This window comes from Cladophialophora bantiana, assembly GCF_000835475.1.
Source record: "Cladophialophora bantiana CBS 173.52 unplaced genomic scaffold supercont1.5, whole genome shotgun sequence".
NCBI lineage: Eukaryota > Fungi > Ascomycota > Eurotiomycetes > Chaetothyriales > Herpotrichiellaceae > Cladophialophora > Cladophialophora bantiana.
The window spans coordinates 455,481-477,173 of NW_015971579.1; the positions used below are offsets into that span (position 1 = coordinate 455,481).

A 21,693-nucleotide genomic window follows, 5' to 3' on the forward strand; every position below is an offset into this window, starting at 1 on the left:
GAGGAATCCGGGGAATCGCCTTTGACCAAGTAAACTAGCGAGTGGGTTACGGAGTAGCTTCCTCTCACTATGACCTCTGTAATAGTGGATTTGTGTATACTGATTGGATATACACTCGAGGCTCCATGTAGTAAAGACTCTGCGAGCAGAAGCGGAATTGCGTGGTCACCACTGACTTTTCATTCTCTAACCATGCTAATGGGGCACTGCTCTGCTGCTTAGATCTTAGGAGCAGGCAGAATCTTGCCCGAACATTCTCCGAAGCCCACCAGCCCAGATTCCTCTGTGCCGCACACACCGTACATTGTAATAGTATCTCCGTCCTCCAAGAACTTCCGCTCCACTCCTCCATTCAGCTTGATGCTCTCTTTCCCGCCCTTTGTGATTTCGAGCATACTTCCTTCCGTGCCTGCTTCAGTGCCGCTGATTGTGCCGGAACCGAGCAGGTCTCCCACCGCCATGGGGCATCCGCCGATCGAGTGATGGGCTAGCATCTGCGGAAAGGAGAAGAGCAGGTTGCGGCCGTTCGAATTCAGGATGGTGGTCGTCGATTCGTTCTCCGCTGTTGAATGTCCTTGAGTCAGTCTCCAACTATGCTTTGAGATCAGCGCCTCGGGTGTCAGACTTACGTGTGATGTCAACCTGTAATCGAATGTCATACACGTTGTTCTCTGTCTGCTCCTGTAGATACGGCAGCAGCTTTGTCTCATTTGGGATGCCCTTGCATCGAAACGGCTCCAGCGCATCAGTCAGCACCACCCACGGGCTGATGGTGGAGCCAAAGTTCTTGGCTAAGAATGGTCCCAACGGAACGTATTCCCATGCTTGAATATCCCGGGCTGACCAGTCATTGAGCAGCACGAAGCCAAAAATATGATCTGCAGCCTCAGAAATGGGGATATTGGTGCCCATTTTGTTGCCCTTGCATAGGAAAGCGCCGAGCTCTAGTTCGATATCAAGTCTCCTGCAGGCGCTGAATATGGGTATCTTGGGGGTTGCGGCGGGATTCTCCAGGATCTGGCCATTAGGTCTTGTGATTGGAGTGCCTGAAATGACCACAGATGAGGCTCGCCCGTGGTAGCCCACGGGCAAATGAGTATAGTTTGGTTGGAGGGCGTTATCAGGTCCTCGAAAAAGGCATCCAACATTGAAGGCATGATTCTTGCCGGCGTAGAAGTCGGTGTAGTCGCCAATATGCATTGGCATGTGCATCTCGACTTGCTCGCGGGGGATCAGGCACTTTTGCTGCAGGGGTTTGTTGCTTTGTAGCACATTCGCTAGGGATGTGTTCTCAACAAAAACATCCTGGAGGTATTTCCTCACCGAGCGATGAACGGGTCTCCCTAACGCCGCGAAGTCATTGAGGGTCGGCTTGGAGAAACACGAGACGTCAAATCCAAGCGAAGAAAATGCGCCTGATGCTGCAAATTCCTGGAGGTCCAAACAGTGTTCCCCAATAGCCACAGCCGGGTGCGGAGTGGACTTGGATGCTGTTGAGATGATCCCAAACGGTAAGTTGGCCAAAGAGAAATGGCTCGACTTTGGGATGGGAAACCATGACTTGAGCGATGCCATCCTGACTGTCTGTGTTTTTCCTGCCTAGCTTGGGGTTCTTCGGTGGTGTGAGATTCTTCAAAAATCAATTCTGTTCTTTGTTCAGTGGATTGTTTTCCCATTAAGACTTGGTGTGCAAAGCAGGAGCCCCAGTCGTCAGAGGCGGGCAGTTCGGAGGAAATTCCGTCGTCGTTTCCGGAGTTGCGGCAGCACAGGCTGAAGGCTTCCCAGGAGCCGATTCGTTATTTAAGTTGCCAGTCCCAGGAACTTTGGGCTGGCTAGATGGCACATAGGGACCGCAGAGCAAGGAGGCTCGTTCTGCTCGAACGGATGCCGTCAAGGGCAGTGAGTGAGGCGCCATGGCCCCCGAATGGCTGAAATTGAGAAAACTTGGAGGTTCCTGGCCAATCCTTTGTAAAACGAGACAGCTTCGACTTCCTTTGAGCACCATTCACCAACAGGAGCAGCCCTGCTGGAGATAGCCTGGTGTTGTTCTTTTCTGGTGTATCCTCATTAAAAAGGGCGGTGGCCAAGGGAAGGAAAGGAAGCAGTGGGCAGAGCGGGCCAAGTCCCAAAGAAAAAGGGCGTAGTCTGACAAGCACAAAACCAACGTTGCAAACTGCGAGCAGCCTCAGAGCACCCAGGATGTACCACCAACATCCAGGAAGCTGGATGCATATGTCCTTGTCAGACTGCTGCATACCATACATACTTGACGAAATCCGAACAACGGCACGACTTCCAAATCAGACCATGACGACATGGCGGAGATTCTCTCGCGGGAAATCAGTTGAAAGTGAAATATGAGTAAGGATACCTCGTACAGAGGAAACCTTGTCTCGGTGATCAAGCATCGCATGCCCATTCCCCCCTCTTTGCTCCTCCGTTGTTTGTCGTGCTGCTGAAAGTGTCATATCTTGACCCGTCGAGCCAGCATGCCCGAGACCTCATCAACCTACTCGACGCCAAAATGGTGGAAAGAAGCCGTCGTCTACCAGGTCTACCCGTCGTCCTTTCAAGACACCAATGGCGACGGCTGGGGCGACGTCAAGGGCATCACCGCTCGGCTCGACTACCTGAAGCGACTGGGCATCGACATTGTCTGGACGTCGCCCATTTATAAATCCCCTCAAGCCGACATGGGCTATGACATCGCAGATTACAAGGCCATCGACCCCATCTACGGCTCCCTCCAGGATGTAGACAATCTCATTGTTGAGCTGAAACAGAGGGACATGAAGCTCATGATGGACCTGGTGGTCAACCACACGTCCAACCTGCATCCCTGGTTCCTGGAGTCTCGTTCCTCAAAGACAAACCAAAAGAGAGACTGGTATATCTGGAAGCCGCCCAAGTCAGTTAGCGACGCCGGCGTGCCAGAACCCCCAAATAACTGGGCCCAGATTCTAGGTGAAGCAAACTCGGCATGGACCTACGATACCGTGACAGGAGAATACTACCTTTCGATATTCACCCCCGACCAACCCGATCTGAACTGGGAAAACCCCGATGTCCGCGAGGCAGTGTGGGACGTGATGCGGTTCTGGCTTGACCGCGGCGTCGCGGGTTTCAGACAAGACGTCATTAACATGATCAGCAAGGTCCCAAGCTACCCGGACGCCCCTATCGTGCTCGACCCCCTCACGCACAAATATCAACCAGGGACCCCGTTCTTTGTTAACGGGCCCAAACTGCACGACTACCTCCGGGAAATGAACCGAGAAGTGCTCTCAAAATACGACACCATCACGGTAGGCGAAATGCCGGGCGTTTCGGACGAAGACGAAATCCTCCGCACGGTAGGTGCGGACGCGGGCGAATTGAACATGATCTTCATCTTTGACGTGGTGGACATCGACAAGCCGAATGTGCGGATGGCGCTGAAGCCGTGGGCCGTCAGGGAACTCAAATCCATCATCACTCGGTGGCAGCGGTGTATGATAGACAGGAACGGGTGGAATACCGTCTTCATTGAGAACCACGACAATCCGCGCAGCGTGACTCGGTACACAGACGGCAGCGACGCGATGCGTGACAAGGGCGCCAAGTTGCTGGCCCTCTTGCAAACAACACTGGGTGGGACATTGTTCGTGTACCAGGGCCAGGAGATCGGGATGCGCAACGCCCCGACGGACTGGGACATTGACGAAGAATACAGGGATATTGAAACCATCAACTACTGGAAGAAGTGCCAGCAGATGTACAAAGACAAGCCGGAGCAACTCGAGCAGGCGCGCAAAATCATCCACCTCAAAGCTCGTGACCACGCACGCACGCCTTTTCAGTGGAACAGCTCCTCCAACGCGGGATTTTGCGATGCCGGGGTGAAGCCTTGGATGCGGGTGATGGACGACTTCAAAAAGGGCATCAACGCGGAAGACCAGATGAAAAAGAACACAGAAATTGATGAAGATAGTGGTATTGATGATGAACTCTCGACATGGCAATTCTGGCAGCGAGGCATCTACTCGCGCAAGAACCACGCCAACGTCTTCGTCTACGGCGACTACCAAGAGATCTCGCCCGACGACCCCGACGTCCTCGCTTATGTCAGGAGCAGCGCCACCGCTGGCGCGGGTGGTAGAGAACAGTGGCTGGTTGTCTTGAACTTCTCAGGCAGGGACGTCGAGTGGACGCTGCCGGACATTGTGCACCTGGTGTCCTGGGCCACCGGTACGTACGACACCAGGCACCAGCCCCAGAAGCCCCTGGAGGGCACGGTTCCGCTGAGGCCGTGGGAAGGATTGCTAGCTTTGTGCAAGAGTAGCTAGAGGGAAGTTAGAAAAGAAGTAGACAAACAGACAGATAGGTAGACATAGATTGGTCCGTGAATTTGGATGAGATGGATGATGTTATGAACGGATGGTCGGTTCCACTACGCATAGAATCAGCATCTATCTTCAAGGCCAGACCCTGCTAACATTGTCGGTATGGAGAAAGACCATGCGTGCCATTACTGTTTTCACGAACCATCCGTCAGAAGACGTATCGATCGATCGCCATCAGACCCAAGCAAGCGAACCCAGACACCCGTATCCAAGCCACCTGCCTCGTGGCCGATGCGTCGTCAACGACGACGACGAGGATAGCGACCTCCCTCAACAGCAGAGACATACCTAGGTACATAATTTAGTCTTTTGTTATAAGCGAGGGGCGTCTTCAACTTAACAGTGAATGGCTTATCGGTAGAGAGATACCCTCTATTAGCAATCACCCCCCTAATTTATTTATGACTCGAGTATATTCTCAACTTATCCTGGGCATTCTCTTATCGTCCAGCTTACAGCCCCGATCGAAGAGCGCTGTGCTTGAACAAGACGCCCCCAACACTCTTCCATCAAGGTCCTCCCTTCTGTCAGTCCGCCCGCACGCCTGCACGCTTCTTGCCATCCTTCAGCCCCGTATGGCATCAGGACACACCCAACTACTTGGATAGTAGATACTCAAGGCAGTATGTAACGGAATTCTTCCTGATCAAGGCGCGTTAATATCTGCGGACAAGTACGAAAGAGGTCGACCAAGTAGGTCGAGCAAAGAGTTGAGTTTCAAGTTGGAGTGCGTAAGTTGGTCGCTGCAAGAATGAGGATGATGTCCTCAAATGCCCATAAAGGGGGAACGATTCCGCTCCCCCATGGTGAGTGCCCGTCGAAACCAGAGAGGAAGCCTCGTTACGTATGGGGTTGATAGTCGAGATGAGACACGAAAACACATCGGATCCTTCATAAGTGCCAGAGGTTGAGATCCTAGAAAGAGTCTAGTCCATGATGCTACTCCCTCAGCGTCCGTCAACCACTTAATATTAATGAGTCCTGTGAAAACAATCCACGGCAAGGTCTGATAGGACCACTTCGCACAGGGGTGCTCCTGCTACAGAAGGTAATGCCCGGCAGTATGTTTCGTTTGGAGATGGACCTCGTTCCACATCGGGATGCAGGGTCGGAACATGTAACACAAAATTCTGGTTTTAGAAATTGCCATCCAAATCCACGGATCCGTGGAGGCGAGGCCAGTATCCAGCTCCTGTGTCGTCGTGATGAACAGGCGATAATCAAGGATCCTTCGCCTGGTGATGCACCAGCATTTGTCTCCTGGGCCACTTGTGCTCGTTATTGTGTCTCCCCTCAGATAAATTCTCGCGTTCCGACAGAATTGCCGCCAGATACACTCCTACTTCTTGAGCAGTGATTTCTTGCGTTTCTCGCTTCATGATCTGGGCCACAGGAGTATCGGAACCGTGCATGTGTGTCGGGATCCACGGTTCGAATTTCTGCAAGGCCCCGACAAAACCATACACTTCAAGAAAGGTTTCGATGCTTTTTTTTGCTCCTTGCTTCTCGGAACAGCCCCTAACCCTCCCGACGAGAGTGTATACGAGTTATGAGAACCATTCGGAAGAGATAAGCCGCAGTATGATTGGTTGAACAAGCATCCATCTCAGGGGCGCGGCTTTCATCCGTCACGCCTCGTGGGAAATTCCGCACTGGCTTTGTCCCCCACACTTTCTGGCAAAACCTTTGCCAGCCTTGACATGCATGACCCCGGCTTCAACACCAGATGAGCCACTCAAATCGAGCCTGAAGACTTGCGCCGAGAAGCACTTGTATGTTGTTGGCAAAGTATGGTACGGTGCCCGGACCGATAACCTGGACCCCGTTTTGTCGGAAGCTCAGGGACCACTATTACCCCAGTCTTTTCTAACCCAGGAGGGTACTTTTGCCGTTTGGTCCCTCTTAGGACAGTCGATGGACAAGTGGTATGGGCCTGGGACAAGCAGAAGAACTCGCCTGGGGAAGTTGTAGAGGCCCTCCTTCAATTGTTTGCGAGAGGGATTCTTGCTCCAAACCATCCAGATTCTGCTTATTCGCGGTGGTCACAACGAGGCCAAGGCCATGCCCATGTGGAGAGGTGCCATTGAGATCCAGAAAATCCAAGGATAACTAGCTTCCTTGCTCCATTGCTCCATAGATCCATGCAACCCCAGGTCTGGGGAAGATTGACTGGACGCCACAGAGCGGAATCAACTCGTGACTGCTGTTCGGTAGTAGTTTCGGTCTGCTAGCGTATTCAGCGTCAATCAATTTCCTGCATGGGGACCCAGGTGGATAGGAAAATATGATAAAATGCGACCAGGGCCCCATTGAAATCTGGACCGTCCACAGCTTCGAGACTCGGCCTCCGTGACTGTCTCGCCATTGCGGCCCCAAGATTATCGCTTGTCTCCTCTGTTTGCCCTTTCTTTTCGCGTTCTGCGAACCGGCGAGCAATAAATCCCAATGGCGGACAAGACTATCAACAAATCCGAGATCGAGGACGTTCCTGTCGGTCAAGAGATGCAGGAGGTCACCAGCCTCAGTATCAAGGGCGAGGCCCAAGAGATAGATCGCGCTCTTGAGAAGAAAGTCCTTCTGAAGACCGATCTCAATCTCGTTCCCATCCTCTTCCTCCTCTTCCTCTGCGCCTTTATTGACCGGTATGTGTTTTAAGGACCCCCTGCCATGATCTTTCAATTGACAGCTCTCGCCCCTTAGGATCAACATCGGCAATGCCCGCATCCAAGGCTTGGAGGAAGACCTCAATATGGCTGGTCAAGACTACAACATCGCGCTGTTCATGTTCTTTATCCTGTATATTCTCTTGGAAGTCCCCTGCAACCTCATTTTGAAGAGAGTGCGTCCGTCCATCTTCATCTCGTCCATAATGCTTGGCTGGGGAATCGTCACAATCTGCCAGGGTGTTACTCAGTCCTTCGCCGGCCTCGTTGTCTGTCGAGTCATCATCGGCGCATTGGAGGCTGGTTTCTTCCCTGGGTGCCTCTATCTGATCTCAATGTCAGTCCCAATCGAACCCCACTGCATTCTGCTAGATTGTGCTGACAGATAACAGGTTTTACAAGCGCCACGAACTCCAATGGAGATTCAACCTGTTCTTTTCTGCCTCCATTGTTGCGGGGGCTTTCAGTGGCCTTCTTGCGTACGCAATTGCTCACATGGATGGCATCGCTGGATACAGCGGCTGGAGATGGATCTTCATCTTAGAAGGCCTCTTCACTGTGGTCGTAGCCTTTTTTTCATACTGGATCGTCCCGGACTGGCCGGAGACTGCAAGGTTCCTGAAGCCTGCCGAGCGGGAACTCCTCATTCGTCGACTGGCGATGGATGTTGAAGGTGCCAATATGAGCCACTGGAATAAGAAAACAGCCAAGCGCGTCTTCAGCGACGTCAAGATATACCTGGGGTCAGTCCTCATTTGAGCCCGTGTTTGTTCCCGGAGAGACGAGACTGACTGTATCCAGCATTGCAATGTATCTCGGCATTGTCACCACCAGCTACAGTGGCGCCTTCTTTACTCCTACCATCCTCAAACAACTCGGATGGACCTCGATTCATGCGCAGGTCATGTCTATTCCTATCTTCGTCTTTGCCACCATTTGCGCTTTGACGTGTGCCGTCGCAAGCGACAAGCTTCGCCATCGCTTTGGATTCATCCTAGCCGGCTGTCTTGTGGCAACCATTGGCTACTCAATCTTGTTGAACATGCACCAGTGAGTATCCCTGAGCCATGGACCAGTGCCGCAGTTATCCCTCTTCCAACGCTCTCTCACTCTCGAGATATATTTTCGATGCTAACAACAAACTAGCGTGAGCGTCGGAGTGAGGTATTTCGCCTTGTACCTTATCGTCGGGGGTGGATATATTGCTCAGCCGATTACTCTTGTGTGGCTGAATAACAACGTGTCTGGTCACTACAAGCGTAGTGTCAGTGCTGCAATGATGGTCGGGTTTGGCAACTGCGGCGGCATCATTGCATCGTAAGTAAACCGAGGATACTTGGAGATCGTGACTGACAAGTCGCTAGTAATATGTTCTTAACAAGCCAGGCTCCCGAATACCCGCTTGGATACGGTTTAGGATTGGGTCTGGTCTGGCTATGCGTCCTTAGCTCGGTCATTTTCCTCTTCTATATCAGGCGAGAGAACAGATTGAGAGACCAAGGTCGGCGGGATGACAGGTATAATTTGCCGGATGACGAAAAGAATAACCTCGGGGACGACCATCCAGGTTTCCGCTTTACTTATTGAGCTCTGATCGGAAAGGTCCCTCCATCGCAGCGTTTTTGCTCTACTGGGCCTGGCGCAGGACAGAGGCCTGACGTTTGATGAACTGGAGAGCGGGTATCCCAAGAGCAATTTGAATAGAGGGGTTCAAGAATGACAATGGGAGTCCATAGATTGAATCGGCCAGACGGGTACGAATGGCAGACTTCGCTGGGGATTTTTGATCACTAGAGACCGCCTGCTGGTCTGCCAATAAGAGAACATCTCGTTTGATCCGAACGCTCTCTGTCGGAGCGCTTCCACCGTAGACGCTCAAGGAAAAGGCTGATATAATGGCGAGAACCCGCCAGTTAGCCCTGTAAAGTGGTGGTCCATCAGAGCCCCGTCAGAGAAAGCAAAAACTTCTTCATGGAAGGGCTGGTTAATGCTCAGTGTTACAAGCAAAAGCATGGACTTCACATACTCTTCCGTCCAAGATATCCCTCCTACAACCATTCTCGTCATAGGGCTGCCCATGAGTCTTGCTTCAGCCAAACTCAGCCCTCGCGGCATAAGACAAGGTTTGGGACGTCTTCTGCTCCGTGGTTCGTTCCGGGGTGAATGATGGGTGTTTGTGAGGTCAATACGAGCTGTCAATTTTCAAACCATAACCACGTCACGTTCAAATCACACATGTTTCGTTGTCCCGATGACATCGCCTCTGACTTTATCCCAGTCGATGCTTTTGTCCAACTCTTCATCCACCAGTCCCACAATTGTGATATTGTCACCTCTCACCAGGTACAGGCCATGGCTAACCTGCGAGCTAGGTTCGGGATCGTCTGCTGGTCGGATGATGCGCTCGACAGTTTCATTGAGGACGATGTTGGTGACTTGATCGCAGGAGAGAAGGGTTCCGACAAGAGTCCGTCCATCAACTGTAATAACTAAGACTTTCTCTGCAAGGGGAAAGTGTCAGTGAAAGATGTGGTTGATCGGGGATGAGCGCACGTACTGTCAATGTAAGTTTGCAGAGACATGGCGACAGTGCGGCTCAAAAAGAACGGTCGCAGGCACGAGAAGATGTCGACCAGAGGTAGAAAGAAGGAGCAGGGAGGACACCCGGACAGCGACTGCGTGGGTCGTGGGTAGATAGATTCAAGTAAGTTAACATCCAGTTCTCTACCCTTGGTTGTGAAGGAAAACTACGCAGTACTGAGTAGTGCTGGGCGAGACAGATTTTCAGCCTGGTGCAGCCTCGTCGCTGGTCAAGTCTGGCCAGCCAACCACAATCTCATCCATTCGGGAAACACAAGGCACATTCCGCCACCCATCGTCATCTGTAATAATATCCCCCCAAGTCCCCCTCAGCTTCCTGAGATCCGTAGAGTACAAGACAGGTTCTGCTTCATTCATAGCTTTTCGGCTGGGATATTGTAACTGAGGTAACAATTGCTATGTGATCGCCCGACGAAAACCACGGACTCGACCAGTGAGCCGTAAGGCCTCCAAGCATAATACATTTCCCTCCCAACATACAAAACCATGGCTGCTGTGGAAGAGACTTCTTCTTCCCCAAGTCTAGAATCACTTCTTTCACTGTGGCCGATTGCCTCTACATTAAGCCAATATCTTCCGGTAGGCGATCTCATTACTCTGGCTCGGCTGAATGTTGCGCTGCGATCTGTGCTTCACGGATTTAAACCCCCCGAGGAGGACACTTCGGTGCCACCAGAAGACTCTCGTCTCGTCCGGACCGAACTGAATATTGGTCATCACGCGACGCCCTACTGGCAGCGCCTCAAAGACCGGTCGCCTTTTGAATGCTCTTCCCGCATCCACACCAAGGGGCCCCGACCGAAGCCTTGCCGGTACTGCTCGAGACCCATCTGCGATGCCTGTATCGTCCGCTCCTCTTTCGCGCGAGGCCATGAGAACACATTCCAAAACCGAGTGCGCTATCTTTGCAAGAGCTGCTGGGACTCGGGAAATGTAAGCAGAACGCAACGTTTCCCGCTTGCTGGCCCTTCGGAGTCGACGTCAAAAAGGAAGTGGTACGATCCCGACGGTCGCACGAGAGACTACTGCGTCTGCACTCTCAAGGACGATGGATGGCTCTGTCTGGAGTGTAAAGACTCGCAAAACTGGGAAGCCATATCCTCCGCCGACGGAGAGTGCCACGGTCAAGATTGTGAAGAATCCTTGGACGCAGATGATAAAGACCGAAGAAGAATCTGCCTCTGGTGCAACAAAGGCTTACCCAGGCAAATCGGAGGCACGACTCGATACTACTGGAACCAGAAGATGATTGAGGCAAGGGCCCGAAACGCTGCGTCCCGTCAGGCAGACTTGGAGGAGTACAACAGGAGACGACTGAAACTGATGAGAATGTCGCGCCGGGAAATGCGAGGCGACGAGGCCGTCGAGGGCGATCCAGACGCAGACCTCCCACAGTTCGTCAGGCATCTGGACACCATCAACTATCGAAGCTACATGTCCGAGTCTGCGGCGCCGAGCGGCGACGCCGTGTACGGTTCCAAGAGAGGCTACTGGAGGTACACCAGGGAGTTTCTTCTAAGGATGAAAGAACGCTGTGGCCAAATTTCTCCACCTAAGCCACTGAACCTTCCCAAGAATAATATCGAGGGTGGACGCTTGCGCTTCGCTCGGACCAATGCAGAAAAGGCGAAGGACTTCTCGTCCCTTGCACAAGCGCTGCCTCGCATGCCAGACAAGCGCCTGACAAAATGGTGCACTCTTAAAGCGGTCATCCTTGAATATCTCCTTGTGGACAGACTTAGCTATCAAGCGGCGCAACAGAACATGCGTGATGAGTATGGATTTGACGCCAGCATCGAGGAATATCACAAAGTCATGCGCATCTGGAATACCCAGGACACAATCAGGAAGCACCGGAGGAAATCACTAGATCAAGAAGGTGAAGAAGCCATTAAGAGCAAAAGGTACTCCCTCGCCAAGCAGCCGCGTGATGTTATCAACGGGGAAGCCGTCTGGATCGGTGGAGACGGTGGCGACTTGAGCTCTCAGAGTTCGTCAGAGTCATCTGACATAGAACCGGGCGACTATGAGTTGACGAGTTGGCGACGAAGCAGCGCCAACCAAGAACAACACTCTAACCAAGATGACGAAAGCGAGTCCGCCCTGAAGCGGCAGATGAAGCAAGACGGAGAATCATCGTCTGCGCAAGCGCACGCCCACCCATCATCGTCACAGCCATCGTCAAGTTCCGAATCAGCTCTTGAACCATCAGACAGGGACGACGGCGAAGACGGCAGCGTCAATGACAACACGACCGTCTCTGCTCTACTACCTCGCTCCGAGGACGCGGTGTCAGCCGAAGAAACGCCTCTTGACCCATCATTCGATGGCGAGGTTGACTCGCTGCTACAACGCGAGCCAGACAATGAGGACGATCCGCCGCCATACACAGCTAATGGTTGGGTGTGGCCCGAGGCAGAAGGCCAGGGCTTGTACTGAGGAGCAGGCGCTTGCTTCGGCGATTCTCAAACACTGCCATCACGAGCATCAGAATAATGATACTCTTTTCAGTCCCACGTTTTACACATGTTGAAAGGGCGATGGAACCCGGTTTCTGCCGGTAGCTACCTTCATGGTGGCCTCGCAGGGACCTACAAAAGCCAGATTACGCTACGTAAACGCCAAACGAACGAATTTATATAACAGGATTGAGCAATTTTGTATCCTCTCCCTCAACCCTGCTAGTTATTCACAACCTGAAAGCGCCAGCTTCCCACCTGCTTGCAATCCTCGATCAACGGACCCAACTCGCTCAGTTGCATAGCCCCAACCTGAGATGACAGTAGACAGGAACACCTCTTTGTACTTCGCGGCTCATCGCTAGTGATTCAGGTTCCACAATGATCTGTACAAGTATATATTGCACTGGGGAAGTGACCCAAAACCAGGCTTCTACCACCTTCCACCAGTTCCGTTTGGGCTTTGACAGACAAGCGGAATGCTCGACCAAGAAACACGCATTCTTCCCTCCAAATTCAACCCTCTGTTCATCGGGATGCAAATTCAAATATTCACGTCCCAATGGCCACCACTGATATCCCAGCCTGTCCATTGAGACTCCCTCATAATCCTGCACTGTTAAAGCGGCCTTTCCGCTTTGCTTGTACCGCCACTGCCTGTGTCATTTTACAGGTCTCCATCGACCGCCGACATATCGACTCAACCTCAAAAGGCCAGGGAAACGGCTATTCTTGGCCGAAGCCAAGCGTTTCTTCGACAGCGGTGGAGAGTTTGCTCTGAAGGGCGTCGTAGGTCTTGTAAGGCGGAAGATCGAGACGATTGAAGCTGGCTTTGGGTTAGCACATTTATCCACAGATTCCAACAAAGACCGAAAAAGAAAATGAAACATACCAAGTATGACTCTTCGGTAACGCGTTAATTTCACCAGCCTTCTCAATGGTAAACCTTCTAGGGCCGTCGCTACCTTGCAAATCTTTGAACCCATTGACAGGAATGCGACTGGTGCCTGTGGCGAACTGCAACAATCGAGACTTTTGCTCAGCATCCCAAGATCGAATTACCTTCCAGAAGTTTTGAATCACTTCGTCTTGTTCCTGGTATCCGCGATAGTCGGTATGTTTCTTCCAGTCGTCCACGTCAATGTCGGCGATACCGCCGATCAAAAGCTCGAGTTCGCGCTCGTCGAAGACATTCACGAGATCAGCGGGGATAAGTTCGTTGAAGCCGGTGATGAAGGCATTGAATTGCTCTTCGACTCGCTTCTGGATCTTCCACTCTGTGAGGAGTCTAGAGAAAGCTTAGAATTTTCACCTTATTAACTTTGTGGAGATCAGGGCTGAGACTTACTCGACATATTCTCTCTTGTTTTCGTTCGTGACTGCAATGTCTCGGCCACCAGGTTTCAGATCAATCGTCTTTGTTTCGCCGAATTGTTCGTCCTCAATGGAGAAGGTTTGGTCAAGGACGTCGGTGATATCGTTTTCAAGCATCCAAGTCAAGTTCTTGTGGTATTCTTCATCCACGCCCTCCATGTCGTTGATGGTAACTTTCTTTCGTAGCATCATCTTGTAAAAAGCTCCAATGAAGAAGGAGTCTAGGAACCGACGGTGGAAGATGGCAAGACCAACCACTCGTCCAATGAATTTGAAGTAGTTAAGATGCTCTGGGTTGATACCGGAATGAGGATTGATTTGTAGTGTATAGTTGTCGTGCGCAGAGTATTCGAATAGACAGTAGAACGGATTGAACATTTCATGCGAGAGAAGGAAGAAGAATTCGCTGGTCAAAATGTTAGCAATGTGGAGGATGAAAATCTTCCCCCCGGGAGGAGGGCATGATCCCTACCGAGAGAGGCCACCATAATCTAGCCCGTCTTCTCCGTCGAATTTGATCATTAGTCGTTTCTTCAGATCAGTCGCGCTTTGCCGCATGATTTCAGCATAAGAGTCCTCGAAAATAGCGCCACGGCGAACTTTGATGTGGCATTGGCCAGAGAGGATTCTCAAAGCAGGTTGCGAACGGAAATAGATCAGCTTCCGTCTGAAGTCACGCTTATACTGTGGGACACCTTGGTCTAAGGACGATGGCAGTCTAGGGTCGTCCCAAGTTGTGGTCTTGGTGTTGTGATCCACGAAATACACACGGGCTGTGTTGGTCAATCGCATTTCCCACCCACTAGGCAATGGTCCCAACTGCGATACTGGCTGCTGTTGGATAGTGGTGTTGTTTCCAGACGGATTGTTGCCGTACATTCTGATGTATTGTTGCCTTCTAGGGTCCACCCAGGTGGTGGTCCGGGTGTTGTGGTCAACAAAGTAAGCTCGCCCTTCGGGAGTGTGCCTCTGTTCCCAGCCAGCGGGAAGTTCGCCAGTCCCTGCGGTTGTTGCCCCTGTAGCCATCATTGACACTGCGTTCGGTTGCTGAGGCGATCCTCGAGATTCCTGCAAGTTGGGAGAGTTCGCACCCGTACGGTCCTCGGGCAGCATACGGTTTTGATGTCGCGTACGTTCCATCTGCATGTTGGCTTCGACGCGGTTTCGTGCTTCAGTCTCGCTCATGTGATTGGAAGGTCTCGTCCAGGTGGTGGTTCTGGTGTTATGATCAACATAGTAAGTCCTGCCCAGGTTGTCTTCTCTGCGCTCCCAGCCGGCTGGCAATCGACCTTGACTATCTTCGAAAGAACTGAAGCCTCCAGACCTCCCAGCGCCAGTTCCGTTGGGTTGGGGTTGCGTACTATTTCCATTAACCGCAGTGTTAGATGATCTCGCTTCCCCCGAGCCCGAAGTAGCAGTCCGTGATGCCGGGCTTCTCGAGCGAACCGGCATCGGTTGATGAACATTGGTAGTGCTGCCGGCATAAGGATTTGAACCGCTCACGCTAGAAGCGGTACTTGGAGGAGGTCGGTTTTGTTGAGGCGGAGGACTGGAAAGATTGGTAGACAGATTCACGATCAATTTCCCGTGGACGACGAGGTTATCAGTGGACTTCTTAAGATCCTTCGTAAGCATCTCTGGTCAAGGTTTAGTAAGTTTTCCAACCCGGCGAAGCTCCAGGCGTACCGTCTCCTCCCATTTCCAAGTCAATGACATCGCCGATGCGGATATTGATAACACCGAGGAAGCCCTGATCCTTCTTCTTGAACTTCTTTTGGTCGAAGATTTGAATCGCCAGTATGCTGTCCTCTGTGACTCTCCTAATCAGTAGTCAATAGGGTGTCCCAGCAGTCCATGGCCACGTGTCACTCACATGTCAAAGACTTCGTTCCAGTAGGGATTCAATGTCTTCCTGATGACTGAAGTTGTCTTTGTCTGTTCTCCCGAGATGGTTGCGACGGCAAAAGGATCGGGAAATCCTGAATCCTCTCAGTAACCACATCCTTGTTTCTCGACATATCAATAACTCACTGAAGACATCTCTTTTGTACAGGCCATCAGCCGCGATGACTGGATGGGATTAGTTTTACCGGCACAAAGTGGACGAAGGGAAGTAGTGGTTTGCCATACTCGTGACTCGCAGATTAGGCTCTCTGTATCATTGCAGTTAGCATCCATTGACGATCATGGGTACAGAGGGACACGAACGCTGGCAGATTTGCTTCAGGCATCTTGGTTATTCAACCACTGGGAAGCGCCCAGAGGTTCTCAGCCTGCGGACAGCTCTCGTGCGGCGGCGGGGTAACTTGCGGGAAAGATCTGTTGTGAAGGGGACAACCAAGCAAAATTTCTGTCGACAGTGATAATAGCGATATGTGTCGAATTGAGGGGAGTTGATGAATTCGACGTTCACAGGGGCGCAGAAGGTCGTTCTGATCGTATTCGCAAGGGACTTGATGGGTGACTGAGCAGCGGGTTTGGAGTGTTAACGAGGCGCAGCTCGACCAAGTGTGAGGCGCTAAGAGGTTTGCGGAAGAGGACGGGCAAAGGCACACTCCACCTCACTCAAGTCATGATTGCATAATAGCTGGAAGGCACAATTACCAATAATGCTACTGTCGCAGTAGCAGCCGCAATCCAGCAGTCGCGATGGCGTCCGACGCTGTTGGCAATTTGAGGCAGAACGAAAGCGATAATCAAAGTCGCAGGTTCCAAGTCTTGGGTGGGTGCTTGGTGGGTGGACGAGTGGACTTTGGCCGGGACAAGGCACCGGAACAAAGGTCAAACGGGAGCCAGGCTTACATCATGCCGGTCGCCGTCCAAAGTCTGAGTACAGGGCTTTCATATAACACCCACGAGCACGGAGTCCAACATAGAGAGAGGAAAGATCCCGCTCATCAGGGAACCAAATCCCCATGTCATTATTAATCTTTATATTGCCTCAATTGTAGAGAATTTTGGTCCCTCCGTAGTGAAGTACGTGAAACTCTGCTCATATTGATTCCATAAATCTTACAAAAAGACTTCCGGCCCCCGTTGCCCGTCCAATATTGATTTGAGAAGCCCACGTATCGATGCGCCACTAAATCCTGCATGGCATCTGAGATGCGTGGCAAGTCGCAGTTGACCAATGCTCGGTCCCAACATGCCGGAAAGGCTCAGCGCCAACGTTGCTTGCATTTTTGGTTGTCTCCGCGTGAACTCTTCGGCCCTGGTCAGTGTCGCGTGCCTTGTTGTGGAGGACTTTGGTGAAGCCGAAATCAAGAATTGCTTGATCTCCTCCTAGTATGGTGCATACCCACGGCCACGCCCTCTGAAGCCGCCTCGAAGGGCGCCTCGCGAGGCGCCGTAACCACCACCGGCGAAGCCTCCATATCCTCCTCCGAAGCCTCCTCGTCCTCCGAATCCTCCTCGACCACCACGCAGGGGCCCTCCTCTTCCTCTGCCTCGGGTCATGCCGGGAAGGTTTGTACGTTTTGGCACAACCTGAACCGTCTTGTCAGTAACATGGCCCCAAGCCAGACCAGGGTGGTTGCTCACCTTGAGATTGCGGCCACGGAAGACACTTTCGTTCAGCACCAACGCTTGAGCCACCAGTCCTGGGTCTGAGAATTCCACATATGCATACCTGCGCGATAGTTCCATTAGCAATCCATCTCTTGCCAGGCAGCATGAAATGATTTTTCTCGAAGTCTTGAAAGAACAGCATCCAGCTCTTAAACAAGCCTTAATGCATTATAGTGCTTGGAGTTTTATTTAACCCACCCCTTTGGATGACCAGTAAACTTGTCCAGGAGGATGGTAACTCGGTTTATCGATCCTGGTCCGCTGGCGAAGTGTGCTTGGATCTCTTCAGGAGTTGCACCGTAGTCCACATTGCCGACAAAGATGCTGCGCGCGTCCACATCCTCCCTATCTTCTCTGGGCATGTTCTCTGATGATTGTTCAAGGTGACTTTGCATCTCCCGTAGTTTAGCGGCTTCTGACTCCATCTCGGCGACACGCCTCTTCATGGCTGCAATCTCCTCCTGTCGACATAGATGAGTATGAGGCCATCTGAACACAGAATGGCGTGGTAGCCACGGGGGGATCCATCCTTACTTCTTCCTCGCCACCATCATCGTGACTCTCTTTGTGCTCATCTTTGACATCAAGGTCGTCAGGCATCTTGGACGTAGGGGTAAATGCGAACGTGGTGATTCTAGGATAAAGTCAAAGGGACCGTGCGGACGGAGTCGAGAAGTCTCTCTTATATGTCCAGCAGTTGGGTGAACGGAGTCATATGATAATGGAGGATCGGTGAGTGCAGGTGTGCGTTGTCATCCCACGTCTGGATAGAAGTGAGGCTGGCCTAGAGGCTGAGAATGCAATGACGGGTTGATGAGCGTTCACAGCAGCCACGGACGCGAACAGACCTCGAAGCCCGTTTGTGAGCCGCAGCCTGGTCCCTGCCAAGGCTCAAGCCCCGTGCGAACAAAGTCGTCGCCGCCCTAAGCGAGAGCCACGAAGTGATGTCAGAGCCTTATCACTTGTGCCCGGTGGAGGAAGGTTAGGCGAAGCGCCGTCTCGCCATTCCGGCATCAGAGCCGTCGATAAGTGCCGATCCCAAGCATAATACGGAGTATTCAATTTTCTTTTAGACTACTCTTTCCTCCTTCCACTCAACAGCGGATCTATTAAGTATCGTCAAGGAGTTGATAGTCGTGTCATGACGAGCGAGAAGGATGGGGAGATCTCAGACCTGAGCGACTCACTTGGGCAGCACCCTGTACCCGCTCGTAATTATGCATTTGTTCACACTGCCCAGCCCAGTGATAGCAACCGGGATCTCACCTCGACATGCAGGATTATTGGGTGCTTTTTTGTTTTCTTCATCACTTGGGGTGTCGCCTCCTCATTCAGTGCCTATCAAGCCTTTTATCAGAAGGACTTGCTAGCCTCCCACACACCATCTGTTATATCATGGATTGGCACAGTCCAAGTGTCGTTGATGGGACTCACAGGGATCGTCTCTGGAGCTCTCTATGACCGAGGCTATATTCGAACGTTGTTGATTCTCGGTGGCTCAATGGTCGTTTTCGGCTTTATGATGCTCAGCTTGGCCAAAGAATACTATCAGGTCATTCTGGCCCAGGGTGCCTGCATTGGACTGGGTAAGTAGTCAGCAACTGTGCATTCCTTGCTCATGTCGTACTGACCCGAGTATCAGGCAACGGAATGCTATACATACCATCGATAGCCGTGATCAGTCAGACCTTCACCGCGAAGCAACGGCCACTTGCTATCGGAGGATCATCGTCTGGAGCAGCCATCGGAGGCATCGTCCTGCCCATCATGTTCCGTCACTTACAACCGCAGATCGGCTTCGGGTGGACCAATCGCATCTTTGGCTTCATCCTTCTTGGCATGGTCATAGCTACTTTCTTCCTGCTCCGGCCAGATCCAACATATAGACGCTCAAAGGGACAACTCTTCGACCCTTCTGCCCTCAAAGAGCCACCATTCGTGGTTCTCTTGGTCGGCTTATTCTTTGTCTTCCTTGGATATTGGGTCCCGCTGATCTACATCACACCATATGCGCAGTTCTCCATCAAAACGGACGTCTCATACGCGTTTTATCTCCTCGCCATACTGAATGCGGGAAGCTTCGCGGGCCGGATCCTCCCTGCCTTCGTCGCACACAAGCTCGGCCCCGCAGTCGTCCTGTCAGCAGGCAGTATCAGTCTCGGGATATTGATACTGGCGTGGATCGGTATTCATAGCGCTCCCGGCGTCACCATTTGGGCGATTTTGGTGGGTTTCATGGCGGGCATTACGGTGGCAATCCCTGCCGCGGTCGTGCCTCTGCTCTCACCTACACCGAGCGTTGTGGGTGCAAGGACCGGCATGGCCTGGTCTGGTTCTGCGTTTGCAGGCTTGATCGGTGGACCTATCGCCGGTGCCCTTGTCAATACGACGACGGACAATTACTCACATGGTCAAGCCTTCGGAGGCGCGGCCAGCTTGTTTGGGGGCTTGCTGCTAATATATCCTGCATTTACCATTGCCAGAGGAAACAAGCGTTATCAAAAGCCGCAACCACCAACGCATGACGTTGAGGTTTCGTCTCCACCTCCCCGGGTCGACCAGGTGACGTCGGCATAAAATGCTATAGGAGCTCCCAATATCTCTGGAGACATCCCGTTACGAGTCGCACTCACAAGGAGTTCTGTCATAGCTTTGCACCGTGAGGGTGCCGAATGCAGTCCAAGTGGTGAATAGTGGCTATGTCAGGACTCTAGCACGGACTGAGGATTTCGTACCATGTCTTGTCAAACTGATTTGCAAATCCAGGATAAATGGCCGGATCTGACAGACATAAGGCCAACTGGTATATAGGTATTCATCTCTGTTTGTATCCAAACTAACATCAGGTGGTTGTTTATGCAAAACTTGTCCTGGCAAGATATACATAGATATAGATATAGAAATGTATATGACCTCAATGTCCATGCAACCACGCAACGCCATCTCGCATTTCAACCCATTGCCTTTCTTCTTCTAAACCTTGGCCATCCAGCGCCAGCGCCACCCCAAGCAAGCCCACCGACTCAATACGAATGTCCCCAACGACACGCCCGCAACAACACACATAAACCCAACCATGATCTCCGGGCCGGCGGCCTCCACCAGCTCCCCGCTGATGGGAATGCAAACCAGCGCCGCGAGACTGCCGATGAAGTAGGACGTGCCGTAAAACCGACCAAACTGGTCCGCCTCGCAGAGCTGGCCTATGCACGCTGGGGTAAGCGCCATCCACGAGCCGGTGCCGAAACCGAAGAGCGCGACGAAGACGTACAGTGCCGCCAGGGAGGTGTGGCCCAGCGGGAGCCAGACAGCGAGCATGAGGATCAACGTGAAAACGATCATGAAGAGGAGCGTGTTGAAGCGGCCCACGAAGTCGGACACGTAGCCAGGGATGATCCGTCCGAAACACGACGAGGCGTTGAGGACTGAGATTATATAGAATCCTGTGTCGGGCGGGAATTTGTCGCCGTAGTTCGCGTAGGTGGGGAGAATACCCAGGGCGCCAAACAGGACGATTTCGAACCCAAATACGCTGATTGTCAGAAACGTAAATTTCAAATCACCAAACAATCCCAACGATATGATTGCTTGTTTCCTTGCTTCAGGAGACGGCGGCAGCCGTGGCTTCATCAACACATTCGCGATAGCCAAGCATCCCAGGAACAAGAATCCAAGGATGCGCATGGACCATGCATACCCATATTTAGGGAGCGTGGCCCTTAGGATCAGGGGAATGGTCACACCGCCGAAGCTCGATCCCACCATCGCAATCCCGTGCGCGAGCCCTCTCTTCCGCTTAAACCAGTGGCTCACCACGGCCAAACTCGTCGTAGTCAACGTGGCACCCGCGATACCGCCCAGAAATCCAAGGCAGAGCAGAAATTGCCAATACTTCTTACATTGTGCCAACAGAAAGACCATAACGATGTAGCTCGTACTCCCCGACAAAGCTATCCATCGTGGTCCGTACCGGTCAAAGAGTGGGCCAACCCAAATACCCAGTCCTAGGGCGAGGTAGACAAAGACAGAAGGAATCCAGCCGATGTCGCGGGACGTGTAGGTCGAGAGTTGGTGCATTTGAAGATATTCTTGAATGGTACCAATGGATACCATGAAGCCAAATGAGGCAAAGAGCGCGAGGAAAGCACCGGTTAGGACGAGCCAGGCCTGGAGGCCACCTTCTGGAAAAGAGTCATTGGGACCATGAGCCGGTTCTGGCTCATCTATATCGAACGTGATAACTTGTTGCTCCGCATCGCTGTATGTATAAGGTTCTTTCTCTATGTCGAGGGTAATAGGTGTTTTGGCCTCGGAGCTTGCATGTTTCGGCACTGTGCCGCTCTCGGCAGGAGATACTTCGTCTTGCCTTTCTTGGTTATTAGACTCGACCTGCTGAACGACAGGGAGTGATGCTGCGTCCATCGAGATAGGGGTGGGCGTCGAGTGCGTCAGTCGTCGTGGAGAGCGAAGCAGAAAGCAGTCGCTCTCTGCAGACCCTTTCAATTTAGCAAACTCTCGATCGTCATCACGCCCTTTGAGCAACTGGACTTGTCGACCAAAATTTGTGCACCAAAAAATATGTGGGGAATGAAGGTGGAGAGAGAAAGCATTACCAAGCCGCTCTTCTCCGTCGCCAAAGGGATGCTC

General features: G+C 52.1%; 9 protein-coding genes across 9 annotated transcripts; 4 read left to right on the plus strand and 5 right to left on the minus strand.

Moving 5' to 3' along the window:
* Positions 1-218: 218 nt before the first annotated feature.
* Positions 219-1,575, minus strand: Z519_03755 (fumarylacetoacetase; the record flags this gene model as incomplete). Its single annotated transcript, XM_016761502.1, has 2 exons — positions 219-562; positions 630-1,575. 2 exons carry the CDS (start codon positions 1,573-1,575, stop codon positions 219-221), a joined length of 1,290 nt encoding a protein of 429 aa, XP_016621840.1.
* Positions 1,576-2,489: 914 nt separating this feature from the next.
* Z519_03756 (uncharacterized protein) lies at positions 2,490-4,325 on the plus strand (the record flags this gene model as incomplete). Its single annotated transcript, XM_016761503.1, has 1 exon — positions 2,490-4,325. One exon carries the CDS (start codon positions 2,490-2,492, stop codon positions 4,323-4,325), a length of 1,836 nt encoding a protein of 611 aa, XP_016621841.1.
* Positions 4,326-6,827: 2,502 nt separating this feature from the next.
* Positions 6,828-8,632, plus strand: Z519_03757 (uncharacterized protein; the record flags this gene model as incomplete). Its single annotated transcript, XM_016761504.1, has 6 exons — positions 6,828-7,024; positions 7,083-7,382; positions 7,438-7,788; positions 7,847-8,095; positions 8,192-8,362; positions 8,410-8,632. 6 exons carry the CDS (start codon positions 6,828-6,830, stop codon positions 8,630-8,632), a joined length of 1,491 nt encoding a protein of 496 aa, XP_016621842.1.
* A 642-nt stretch (positions 8,633-9,274) lies between these two features.
* Z519_03758 (uncharacterized protein) lies at positions 9,275-9,627 on the minus strand (the record flags this gene model as incomplete). Its single annotated transcript, XM_016761505.1, has 2 exons — positions 9,275-9,546; positions 9,603-9,627. The coding sequence occupies 2 exons, from the start codon at positions 9,625-9,627 to the stop codon at positions 9,275-9,277; spliced, it is 297 nt and encodes a 98-aa protein (XP_016621843.1).
* Positions 9,628-10,132: 505 nt separating this feature from the next.
* Z519_03759 (uncharacterized protein) lies at positions 10,133-12,085 on the plus strand (the record flags this gene model as incomplete). The annotated part of the gene is made up of 1 exon (XM_016761506.1): positions 10,133-12,085. One exon carries the CDS (start codon positions 10,133-10,135, stop codon positions 12,083-12,085), a length of 1,953 nt encoding a protein of 650 aa, XP_016621844.1.
* A 746-nt stretch (positions 12,086-12,831) lies between these two features.
* Z519_03760 (E3 ubiquitin-protein ligase RSP5) lies at positions 12,832-15,710 on the minus strand (the record flags this gene model as incomplete). Its single annotated transcript, XM_016761507.1, has 9 exons — positions 12,832-12,931; positions 12,998-13,393; positions 13,454-13,885; positions 13,952-15,116; positions 15,166-15,299; positions 15,353-15,458; positions 15,511-15,549; positions 15,610-15,632; positions 15,688-15,710. 9 exons carry the CDS (start codon positions 15,708-15,710, stop codon positions 12,832-12,834), a joined length of 2,418 nt encoding a protein of 805 aa, XP_016621845.1.
* A 1,051-nt stretch (positions 15,711-16,761) lies between these two features.
* Positions 16,762-17,646, minus strand: Z519_03761 (uncharacterized protein; the record flags this gene model as incomplete). The annotated part of the gene is made up of 4 exons (XM_016761508.1): positions 16,762-16,965; positions 17,020-17,107; positions 17,245-17,507; positions 17,581-17,646. 4 exons carry the CDS (start codon positions 17,644-17,646, stop codon positions 16,762-16,764), a joined length of 621 nt encoding a protein of 206 aa, XP_016621846.1.
* A 541-nt stretch (positions 17,647-18,187) lies between these two features.
* On the plus strand, positions 18,188-19,623 carry Z519_03762 (uncharacterized protein; the record flags this gene model as incomplete). Its single annotated transcript, XM_016761509.1, has 2 exons — positions 18,188-18,632; positions 18,689-19,623. 2 exons carry the CDS (start codon positions 18,188-18,190, stop codon positions 19,621-19,623), a joined length of 1,380 nt encoding a protein of 459 aa, XP_016621847.1.
* Positions 19,624-20,019: 396 nt separating this feature from the next.
* Positions 20,020-21,468, minus strand: Z519_03763 (uncharacterized protein; the record flags this gene model as incomplete). The annotated part of the gene is made up of 1 exon (XM_016761510.1): positions 20,020-21,468. The coding sequence occupies one exon, from the start codon at positions 21,466-21,468 to the stop codon at positions 20,020-20,022; it is 1,449 nt and encodes a 482-aa protein (XP_016621848.1).
* Between the last annotated feature and the right edge of the window lie 225 nt (positions 21,469-21,693).